This window comes from Carassius gibelio, chromosome A4 (assembly GCF_023724105.1).
Source record: "Carassius gibelio isolate Cgi1373 ecotype wild population from Czech Republic chromosome A4, carGib1.2-hapl.c, whole genome shotgun sequence".
NCBI lineage: Eukaryota > Metazoa > Chordata > Actinopteri > Cypriniformes > Cyprinidae > Carassius > Carassius gibelio.
The window spans coordinates 21,780,794-21,793,293 of NC_068374.1; the positions used below are offsets into that span (position 1 = coordinate 21,780,794).

The 12,500-nt window shown below is 38.5% G+C and overlaps 1 protein-coding gene across 5 annotated transcripts in view; it reads left to right on the forward strand.

Annotated features, from left to right (window-relative positions):
* Nucleotides 1-12,500, forward strand: part of LOC127972900 (USP6 N-terminal-like protein) — a 53,097-nt gene that overhangs the window by 26,786 nt on the left and 13,811 nt on the right. For all 5 annotated transcript variants that reach the window (XM_052576886.1, XM_052576895.1, XM_052576877.1 and 2 more), the window contains 4 exons: nucleotides 3,352-3,425; nucleotides 6,242-6,324; nucleotides 7,642-7,681; nucleotides 9,602-9,682. In XM_052576886.1, coding sequence (XP_052432846.1) covers nucleotides 3,352-3,425; nucleotides 6,242-6,324; nucleotides 7,642-7,681; nucleotides 9,602-9,682 — 278 coding nt within the window. The remainder of the gene's footprint in view (nucleotides 1-3,351; nucleotides 3,426-6,241; nucleotides 6,325-7,641; nucleotides 7,682-9,601; nucleotides 9,683-12,500) is intronic.

Below are 12,500 nucleotides of genomic sequence, written 5' to 3' on the forward strand. Positions count from 1 at the left end.
TAACTTACAAGTTGTGCTACAGAAATGAGTTGCTCTGCTCAGTTTTCCGCCAACTTTCCAAAGCAGACAAGCCTTCATGGGTCTGCATAATGTTACAGTAATTGGTGGTAGTTCAGAATCCCAGTGGAAGTAGTGCATGATCCAGGTTTTTTTTTTTTTTTTTTGCGCTTACTGTTTCATGAATAGTGCGTATTTGGTGTTCTACATTTGGCATTCCATGTAGTAGGAAAGTACGCATAACTGCATCAAAGACTTGAGCTAACTTTTGAGTTTCTCATGGACATATTTACGAGCATTTAATAATAGTAGCTGTGACGTGTCCCGTTTCAAAAACTGAGCATATCATCATTGCTGCAGTCTTTCCCTCATAATTTTCACTAACTGTGTATCTAATAAGCTTGTTGCAGTAACTGTACAGAACAGTGCAGCTCTGGAAATCGTAAGAGACTGTGATTTCTTCATACTTATCCGTGTAAATGAGCTTGGTTAATCTGACAAACGACCATTAAGTGGGATTGAAATGCTTCTCAGTCTCGTGTACGACGTCTCTGCCGCAGAGGCATCTCTAAAGACGCTCAGTGTGAGCTGTCAGACTGATGTATGGAGCATGAACCAGAGAGTGTTGAGCTGAAACACGGCTAAGTCAATGCTAATATGCCGTGGAGGCCCCAGAGCTTTACACCGATTACACTACTGTCTTCTTTTCTGGTCTCTTCTGTTCTCATACTGTCTCTTCTTTCTTTTTCCATGTCTTCTCTTCTTCTCTCACATAATCTTATCTCTTCTTGTTTCATCTCATTTGGCACAAACTCTTCCTTTCTAATCTCAGCTTATCTCACAGTCGCGTCTTATCTCATTTTCTCTCACATACTTATCTCATCTCTGCTCAGATCTAATATCGTGTCTCCTCTTTCATATGCAGTACTCCATTCTTTTCTTCTCCTCTTTTCTCACAAAATGTTGTCTCTTGCGGTCTCATCTCTTACATACTCGTACTTCTTCATCTCACATCTCTGTTTTAGTCGTCCCACTGCCTTCTCTTTCTCCTAAACTCATTTTAACTAGTCTCTTCTCATCTCTTCTTGTCCCTTTCCCTCACATGATCCAGTCTATTCTTGCCTTTTTTTCACATACACATTTTCTGTCGTCTCACAGTCTGTCTTCTTCTCTCGTCTCATCTTGTTTCGTCTCCTGACTCACCACTTTTCTCCATTTTCTCTCCCACATTCTTTGTGCATATCCTTCTCATCTGCTCTTTCTCGTCTTGTCTCTTGTCTCAAATACTCTGTATTTAAGTCTCTTCTCATCTCACATACCCTTCCTTTCTCATCTTGGCTAATTTCTCACTCTTGTCTCTAATATTCTTATCTCATCTCATTTATTACTTTATCATGCGCTCTTCTTTTCTTATCTAGTATTTTCTTATCTCATCTGTTCTCTACTTTTTCACATACTCAAACACTTGTCTTATCTTTTCCCTCATATGAGGGAAATTCCCATCTTGTTTCTTTTCTAACATACACGTCACACCTCACTTCTATCGTCTCACAATGTTGGAGACATTCTTCGTTTCATGTATTTATTTTTTTTTCACACATTCTGTTCTCTCTCACATAATCTCATTTAATTTCTTTCTTGTTTCTTCTCTTATATACACGTCTTTCTTTTCTTACAGTGGCTTCTAGGTTTCTCTCTTGTCACACCTGTATTCACACCTTCTCTTCTAATCTTCACTCTTGTCTAATCTCATTTATTGCTTCATGTTATTTCATTTTGTCTTTTCACATCACATTTTGTCTCGTCTCATCTTGTGCTTTTATTACTAGCATCTGTTAAATACACAGAGCGACCGCACACACACACAAACAAACACCATCCCTCCATAAAAAATGCCATTGACTTTAAGAGCCTATTCATCCAGCACAGGAATCTGGCTGGCTTTGACCCAAGGGCTTAAAGCTGGTAGAAGCCTTTGTAAGTAAGTGTTGCCTGCGAAATACACTCAGAATGGGAACCAAGCCAAACAGGAAGTGTCAGTATTAACCTAATTCCTGGAGAGGAAATGATTGGCCTCTCTATGTGATTAGCTGTATTTTCATTGGCTGGCTGCATCATGTAATAAACATGATTGTGCATTAGCAGCAGGACACATTAAATATGCAGAAAACCCAACCCTGCATCAACATCCCCACAGCAGAGCTCTTCAGGAGAATGTTTCCATCTGACTCGGTGTCTACACACTTCATAGACAACATCAAAGTCCAGGCTGGGTTCCAGTAGGGCACTTTATTGCCCTCAAACACACACTATTCTCTTATCTCACTCTAGTTCTTATTCTGTGGTGCTTGTGTGGAAATGTGCAAGGTTCGATGCAAGCTAGGCTTTGTCAACAGCGCTGAAATGTTGCGAAATACCACAGAAAGTCATTTCAGCTTATCCCTCAGTTTGAAAAAATAAGCACAGTTGCTTTTACCTCACAGCTTTTAATGTCTATGGGACAGGACGTTCTGAAGGGTTTAAAAAGCAGAAATTTGTGTGGCTTGTGTTCTCAAATATGTATAAAATAGTATGAAAAGTATGAAAAGTAATGCCGTTCCAAACCTGCAGGACTTACTTTCTCCTGCAGAACACAAAAGCTATCTTGAAAACTAGTGTTAACCAAACAGAGTGAGTGAGTGAGTGAGTGAGTGAGTGAGTGAGTGAGTGAGTGAGTGAGAGAGAGAGAGAGAGAGAGAGAGAGAGAGAGAGAATGGCCAATTCTCAAAATATCTTTTTAATCTATAGCTAGCTATTATTTTATTTTGATTTGATTATTTTAATTGTAATATTTTATTTTAATACTTGCACAAACTGAAAAGGCTTGTGATCTGGTCTCTCGATATAAAGAACACAATATTTTTTTTTGAAGAGGTACTTCTCTTATCTGTGAGGTTGACGGACAGATTGGCTTACAGTTGTGTAAACTAAGCCTCTGATTTAGCGTTTTTTTGTTTTTACAAATTGAGCGACACGTCTACAATATTTTCTGTGCATAATGTAGACATGCTGTCCATATAGTTTGTCCTGAATCCGGAACTTTCTATAAAAGCAGACCCGAGTTGTTTGGGTTGGATGTGAATGCCGCTGTTTGTCCTTGAGAGCCACTGGCTCAGACCTATTTGAAGAGTCACTTGTTGCTATGCTATAGCCCATAGAAAAGAGAGAATGTGTTGTGTGTGTTTGTGTGTGTGTCTCAATGAGCCAAGAGGTTTTTTCTCTAAATGTTTCTCTAAACCAGGCTTATTAAAGATGATTCACATAGTGGACACTGAAAGTCACAGTTAATTGGTCTCTCTCTTTTTCTCTTCCCAGCGTCTGATCCACAGCAGGATGCTGCAGCGAAGTTGGAACAGGAGCGAGCTGAGATAATCGCCAAATATGACAAGGTGAGAGAAAACAGCTGCCATTCCCTCGCCAGCCAAATACCCTCCAATCCACTTCCAAAGACATGCTCTGATCCAAACAGATACCTCCTTCCATCACACACTAGTTCACAACCTGCGCACATCACATTTGCTATAAGATTCTCCGTATTCTTATGTTTGCTAATGTTTCAGCAAACATTTCTGTTGTGTTTCTGATTTAGAGTGCCACAGAGAATTGTCTTTGTGTGATTGGTCAGTAGGGCATTCAAATATGTTTTATTGTAACGGCTAACATGTAAAACACCTGTTCTCCAGCTGTTGTGTATATCACTCATGTTGGGAGGTCAGCTTTTATCCTTAGGTCGCGTCTGGCATCGTGTCTTTAAAACGGGCTTTCCAGGCTTTCCTTTTAAAATGCATATTGGAGTGATGGCTTACAGGAAAGAAAGTGGCACTAAAAGTGAATTGAGAGTTTACATTGCAAGAATGCAATAATGATTATGTGGTAATAAATATTAACTCAGCCTGTTATGACCCTCTGTGACCGTTCTAAGAGTAATGTGTCTCTTCACTGAAAGCTGAAGTGAAATGATTTTTTTTTTTCTCATGAAATCTCTCATGTGTGTCCGGTTTGTAAATTGATCGCTTGAATGTAATGTAGTGTAATCTGAGCTCTCATTAGGGGGCTCTAATTCTGTAACATGTCTGGTAATTGGATTGTGATAAGCTCCCATACACTGGGATTCGTCTCCTGACTCCGTCAGGAAGCAGAACACGTATGGTCTTAATAATGTTTTCTTTCTTCTCTTATACTTTTGGCATGTAAAACGTTAGTTTTAAAAATGTTACCCTTTAAATTCTTACATTTATTAGCTCCTAATACAGTGGTCCCCTCACTGGGGTGCACGGACTGACCACCAGGGGTGTGTGAGAGAATGATTCTGAATGTATTACATTTGGTGTAAACGGCAATGGAGAACGGATAATGTATTGTATATGAATGAGTTCAAATGAGTAGTTAATTTTAAGAGACTTATATTTTAGTACAGTATTGTCAATGTGACAGTTTTTGCTATTTTTTTATGAAAATAGCCCGAATTGAATCATGAATCGAATCGAACCGTGAGTTGAGTGAACCGGTACATCCCTATTGGCCATAGATCACTTGTGAATTTTTATAGATATGCTTAGAAGTTGTTTGAAATCGTTCACTTTAGTCTGATTTTTTGTTAGCTTGATAGTTAATTAGTTGAAACATTTCACAAAAACAGGCTGAATAATTTGTTGACGGACTGATTCAATGAATTCACTGATTTATCTCCAGAGCGATGTGTTAAAACGGATGAATTTAGAGCCTAACAGTAACAGTTGATCTATCAGCAAAATAAAAGCCTCTCTGAGAAGATGTGTGGCCTTTACAGCCACAAACGCAGCGCATCTGCAACAAACTCTTTATTATATATGTACTGGAACTCTTGCCACTGATGTTAATGCTGTTTAGGCTCTAGTTGTGGGTGTTGTCATGTTTTCGTGGAACATCTCAGAAGGAAGTAACAGAAGGGAAGTGTGAATGCCACTGAGCCAGGTAGTGATGTCATTTAATCATTGTTTAAATGTCAACGGTTGGCCAAATATCAAATGCAAACTTGTTATTACATGTAATACTGTTCTTGTGAGGTGATTTTCTCAAGTGGCAAGATGAAAGACATGAGAAAAAGCCTTGGAGGATGGGTACTGTACGTCTATGGCGCCTGTCGCAGGCCGAAATATTTCCCACAGCCATGCATGTCACTGTGACATGCTATCAGATTATAATATTACACTGTAGATTTATGCCTGACACACACACCAGAGAGTGAGACAGAGATAAATGAGTGTGTGCGTGTGCCCTTGATATGGCTTCTCTCTAGTTCATATTTAGTCTCCAGTTCTCAATTTCTTTTATACTCATTCTTTTTTTTATGGCTCCCACTCTCGTTCTCGCTTCTGCCGATTGATTCTTTTCTCATTCTCCAGGCCTCCCAGATCTATTAAGACCTTCACATTTGCGTTACGTTTAAATTTGCATACATTTTCTTGCCAACATGACAAAGTGCACATATTGCATATTGCATAGACAGATAGTTATTGGCCTGACGGGTTAATGACTTTTGGGATGAATGATTTTGTAAGTGGGTAAAGTGCTTTACATTTCTTTTCATCTTTTTACATGCTTATGTGACACATCTAAAATATGACTCAGAAATTGTCAGTAGTCAAACTTGATGTGTAAAGTGTACACAAATTACTGAAAATGTGTCTTATTATTAATTTATTATTAATTTATGAACTACTACTACTATTAATAGTATTATAAGATTTCAGATTTCATTGCCCACTCAAAGTGAAGTGATAAATCCACACCAGCTCCTCTACAGGACTTTATTTTTTTATGTGTGGTCCCTAGAGACTGAAAATATCTACAATGAAGTCTCTATGTTAAGCAACTCGGAATTAACTGCACAAGTTTTACCTCAAAAAAACTGTATGTGTGGTCAGAACACGACCCATGTGTCTGTCTTCTTTCGTAAACACACTGTTCTTACTCAAGGATGATCTGTTTCTGCCGCAGGCACCTCTCTCTTTATTTCTCTCTCTTTGAATTGTTTACACTGAACCTGTCCACATTCTGTCCACCCCTCATTACCTGCCTTAAATATGTATGAACTACGAAGTCCCAGTTCACAGTGGAGCCATATGCTTTGAGAACTCAACCCTCCAGCAACTTGGCACATACACACACATACACTCTAAAACTGAACCGATGTGTACTCACAGCTTGTTATTTGTGCTTTCAGGGTAAAGAAAGTGCAGAGGTGGCGCCTTGGGAGGAGACCAATTTTGATCTGTATAAAGTGGTGGACCGCTTCGGATTCCTGCAGTAAGAAATGTGCATTATTTTGTTCTGAGTTAGGAGGTGCTACTGGAGAAAGCCAGCAGATAGCTAAGAGAGTCTGAATATTCACTGTTCTCTCTTTTCCTGATGTCTGTCTGATCCTTCGGGCTCTTCTCTCTTCACGCCCTGGCAGGGAGGATTGTGGCTTACTCAGGCCCCTTAAACAGCAGTGCACATGTGATATTTATAGGGTGCAACATGTGTCTGGCAAATCACGACTCTATAATTGTAGGGGCAGAGAGACAGGAGGAAAGGCTACAAAAAAGACAGTAACAGAGTAAAAACGACTGAAAAAGATTGAAAGATAAGTGGCAAAACTAGGAAATGCCCAAAGAAGTATGTTGATGTGAAATAGACTTGATATGGCAACACATGCCAGTGTTTCTTACAGTTTTGTTTTTTGTTTGCTTGGTACTTGAAGTTGTTTTTTTGTTTGTTTGTTTGTTTTGTTTGTTCTGTATTTTGTTTATTTTTTGTTTTGCATTCATTTTTTTGTTCTTCTGTTTTATTTTTGTTTGTTCTGTATGTTAGGTTTTTTGTTTGTCTTTATTTGTTCTTTTGTTTTATGTTTTGTACTTTTTGTTTTGTTTGCTGTATGTATATATATATGTGTGTGTGTGTGTGTGTGTGTGTGTGTGTGTGTGTGTGTGTGTGTGTGTGTGTGTGCGTGTGTGTGTGTGTGTGCGTGTGTGTGTGTGTGCGTGTGTGTGGTTTGTTTTTTTGCTTTGGTTTGTTTTAAATAAAATGGCATATAAACAACGAGCCACTAATTGAATTGTCACTAACCGTACAAATTCACTCCAGATTTTGGTCACAATGCTGCATTAGAATCTAGCTGCCTATATCGACAGAAAGGAAACTCACTAGAGTTTTGAACAGAGCCTTAATGTCACAGCTTGCCTGGGTTACCTCATGGAGATCTCAGAGCAGATCCAAACTGGCTGCCATGGAAACAATCATTTCCTGTTTGTGTAACTGACTAAGATCTCACACTTTGAACAGATTCAGGGGTGGGGGTCACAGGGGCATCGTTACCATTCGTGATGTTTGTTTATTCAACTAGTGGACTTCCTGTGGAACAAAGTATTTCCTTTTTCAGTAATACATGCGAGGAACCAAGATCGTATAATTTATTGATGTGATTTCTCTCCCTGTACAGTGGGCAGACATAGTGGCTATTTGATACCATAAATATCTGAGAGGCCAGTAGTCTGACTAAAACACTTGATTTGTTCCAACAGAAGAAAATTGAATTGATTCTGTGTTTCCCTTTTATAATGTGATGTGATTTGTCTTTCCCAGTGAGGATGAGCTTCCAGCGTATGACATAGTGGAGGAAAAGGTGAGTCAAGTGCTGTATTTGGCCAACCTAATACATTCATAGTACATTTGTGAAAACCTGTCCACAGTGTTTCATCTGGACAACTGGAGCACATACATCAGTAGGATGAGAAAATTACTTTTAAATACATTATAAACATTTTCATCAACAGGTTTTAACTAAGAAACATAAGATAATGGAACAAACAACTCTCTATCATTTTTGCCCTCAGTAGGGTTGAATGATTTCAGCAGAATTGTGTTTTGTGATTTATCAGTTAAAAATAAATTCTCACTAATACAACCCAGAAATCACTTTGTTTCCTGTGTAGAACTGCAGAATATATCATATGTAAAATATATACATGACATAGGATTAGAAAACAAAATATTAAAGCATGTGGCATTAAAGGGATAGTTCACCAAAATAGCAAAATTATGTCATTAATAACTCACCCTCATGTTGTTCCAAACCTGTAAGACCTCCGTTTATCTTCGGAACTTAGTTTAAGATATTTTAGATTTAGTCCCAGTGCTCTCAGTCCCTCCATTGAAGCTGTGTGTATGGTATACTGCCCATGTCCAGAAAGGTAAAAAAAGTAATCCATGTGACATCAGAGGGTCAGTTTTGGTCCAAAAATAGCAAAAACTAAGACTTTATTCAGCATTGTCTTCTCTTCCGTGTCTGTTGTTAGACAGTTCAAAACAAAGCAGTTTGTGATATCCGGTTTGCGAACGAATCATTCGATGTAACCGGATCTTTTTGAACCAGTTCACCAAATCGAACTGAATCGTTTGAAACGGTTCATGTCTCCAATACGCATTTATCCACAAATTACTTAAGCTGTTAACTTTTTTTAATGTGGCTGACACTCCCTCTGAGTTAAAACAAACCAATATCCCCGGAGTAATTCATGTACTCAAACAGTACACTGACTGAACTGCTGTGAAGAGAGAACTGAAGATGAACACCGAGCCGAGCCAGATAATGACTCGTTCACGAGTGAAGAACCGGTTGCATCGGTTTTCGGATCACCAGTAGTTCTTTCGGACAGTTCGATTCAATAAACCGGTTGAAGAAAACATTTCACCAGTTCTTTTGCGCTCTACGTAATGGCATCATTGGCAGTTCAGAATCAATCACCAAAAAGAATAAGTTCAGTTCAGACGCTCTGTGTGTCAGTCTGCTTCACACATGCGCAGTATCATCAGCTTCTCGGTTCTCGAATCGGACGCGTCAGACAGAAACGGTTCTTGACTCGTGAACGAGTCAATCTTTTGTTTGTTATCTGGCTCGGCTCGGTGTTGACCCTCTGATGTCACATGGACTACTTTTGATGATGTTTTTCTTACCTTTCTGGAAATGGACAGTAGACCGTACACACAGTTTCAATGGAGGGACTGAGAGCTCTAGGACTAAATCTAAAATATCTTAAACTGTGTTCCAAAGATAAACGGAGGTCTTACGGGTTTGGAACAACATGTTATTAATGACATAATTTTTGCTATTTGGGCGAACTAACCCTTTAATTGTAAAGAAAGCTAGGGAACCTGTCTGAACTTGAGCGGAATGGACTTGAAAATCCCATTGTCAACAGTTGGCTAAATGTAAATGCAAAAATATTATGATTATTATTATTATTATTATTATGATTATTATTATTATTATTATTATTATTATTATTATTATTATTATTATTATTATTATTATTATTATCACACATTTGCCATGACAGAAAGCACTTAAAGTGTCAGGTTATACAGTAATAATGAGCTCTAAATTGGAGAAACCGTAACATTGCTGCCTCAGAGGCCAGTATGTTTTTAATATGGTTGTTTTTATTAAAGTCCATTTAGTGTTGCCTTAGATGAAACATTTCAGTGAGATTTTGTCTCTTTTGTTTAATTTATTGTGCTGTGTGTTTGCACTTTGTCTGCTTAGCAAAAACATCTGGAAGTGGAGAGAACGGCAAAATGGCTGAAAATGTTGAAGAGCTGGGAGAAATACAAGAACAGTGACAAGGTGCGTGCCCTTCATAGACTCTCTGAAGGACTCTGTATTTCAATATTTCATCTTGTGTGTATAAATGTTTCTTTTGGCTGTCTCTGTCCTGTGTATTGGGCATCATTGGACCGATCCCCTAAGAAAACCACTGTCCTGTTTCAACTGAAAAAAATCTGTCGGTTTATGTCAAACTTTGTGTTTGGATACCTTCAAGCACCTATTGGTGTGTTTCATTGAATTTTTCTGTACATTAACAGTGTCTATTGCGTATTGAAACATTTCCATAGCACCTGAGGTTGTGTGTGACAGGTGTGCAGTTTATTAATCTGACTAGAACGAATTATTACACTTCTTCTCAATTAGACTGTCATACCGTGTCTGCAATAAATGAGCATAAACAGCATCTAAAGCACAACAAAACTATCTACACTGTCCAGCTTCCTAAACTGTAGATTACAAATATATGTGTGGATCGATAATATTTAAATTTCATATTATAGCCCAGTTTGTGCTGCATTACACTGAGATTAGACTTTAGCCATTTAGATATTTATAAGAAACTGAAAAAACTTCTCCAGGCCCCAAAAATACCCTTAGACCTCAGAGGGTTAATAAAAATCTGCTTGAATAATATCTCTAAAATTGAAAATAGATTTAGATGGAAAATAAAATGTTGCATCGTTGGCCGTCAACTTCTGTGTCTCTGCTAACATAGTAGGAAACGAGGACATTGACACATTTTACTATTGCTTAAGTCTAGCTCAAGCTTGAACCTAACGCTACGTTTACACGACAACGATGTAGTCAAAAACGGAAAAGTTTTTCCCTTGCATTTTAAAAAGTTTCATATATACACGACAACGTTTTCATAGCGATTCGTGTTTACACATATCTGTGAAAACGGCCAAAAGATGTAGTTTTACGCATGCCAGGCCAGTAGATGGCGCAGTCAACATGTTATAAAAAAACAGTACCTGTATTGAAGTGACGATTTTATGCTTTATATAATCGTCTCCGCTGTTGGTTGTTTTTTACTTTTCTGAAGAAGCGTTAGCACACTCTTGAGCAGCAACAACAGTACCATGTACTCCGCCATTGTTGTATATGTTTGTTCGCGTATGTCTGCATACCTAACACATACTATGCACACGCATGATGTCACTGATTTCAAAGATTCGCCTTTTTGTTTTTTTTCATGTAAACGATAACGGTGGCGTTTTCAAAAACTTGCACTTTCAAAACCCTTTTTTAAAAATATGTGTTTTCTGTCCCCAAAATGCCATTGACGTGTAAACGGACAGGCAAAACACATAAAGAGTTTCCTGTTTTTGGCTGAAAACGTCATGTAAACGGCCCCTAATTGGTCAATTGTTTGTGAATATTCAGAGGTCAACTTCAGCTCTTGCAGTGTAGACAACCTCAAGCTAACATCGGCTGCTTCTGGTGTCATTTAGAGTCCTCTTATTGCGAAAAAAAACAAAAAAACAATCATTCAGTAGATATGATTTCATCAACAAAGGAAATGCATACCATAATGAGCTGTAGCGACTGGCTGTGACCTGGATTTGCATGTAGACAATAACTGAAAAAAATATTCCTCTGAAGTGATTTGGGAAATGTTATTTCCCCTGATCTGAGGAGGAAGGTCAATACCCAGCTTGCTTTTCCTCTGGCGTTCAGAATAGATTGGGGTGACCTCCTATCACTTTAACCACTGGAACCACCATATAGCTCACGCTATCATTGACATTTCATCCAAATTATTTTTTAATGCTATATTGCTGTTTTTCTGTATTTGGCCCATGCCACAAGTCTTGCATTTTCAAAGATGGTGTCAGTTTAAAATGTAAAACTAATTTTCTTGAACTGCTCGTATGTGAAAAAGTTCATCCAGATAAATATATAAGTATTTTCTGTTTTTGTTTATTTACCCCCTGAGATTTTATGTAAATATTTAATTCATTGAATTTGGTTCTGATTCCACTGTACCACACACACTCTCTGCAAAGACATCTTGTTCAAAGAGGTTTGTTTTTTTTTTTTTGTTTTTTTTGTAGAACAGATGGAGTCATTGACTTCTCACACATCCGCAGTTACAAAACCAATCCCCTGTCAACAAAAACATTTAAACACACAAGCAAATACACACAGACACCTGCCGATTTGTAATGTCTTGTTTTAGTCGAATAAACCAACAGCCTTAATCGCCTCATTTTGCTGAGATTAGAGGCAGACACACACACACACACACACACACACACACACACAGTCGTTGGGTTGGTGGCTGTGGGATATGTGCCCACTGCTGTCTGTCAATAATCAGCTCCTCAAGAGCCTCCCGTAGATCATTAATATCGTCATTACCATTATAGTAAATGAACTACTCAGCAGCCATCAATTCAGACACACACACACACACACACATGGAAAGACCCTGGGGCGGAAGAGACGTTCAGGAAATCACTTAGTGGCAGTAATGTGAACAGATGAGTGCAGAAAACGGAAGAGTGTTCATTCCCGTCTTTCACCTCACAACCCCCCCACAGTCGTGCGTCTCTCTCTCTCTCTTTCCCTCTTTCTCTCTCTTTCTGTTCCAGCGGGTGAGTTTAATTGTAGCTGAGAGACGATTCATGCCGGCCATTAGCTTTTGTGGTTTCAGCATTTTGCTCTTGAGCTTTTAATCTGCTCTCTGATGGGAGTTTAATCTTTACTGACTGCACAATCACCTGTGAGTGACAGACACACAGATGTATTCCATTACTCTGCTATTCAATGTGTTTAGACAGTGTGGTTATACATATTGAGGGTGTCCTAATAACCAGGCCAGCGGTATCTG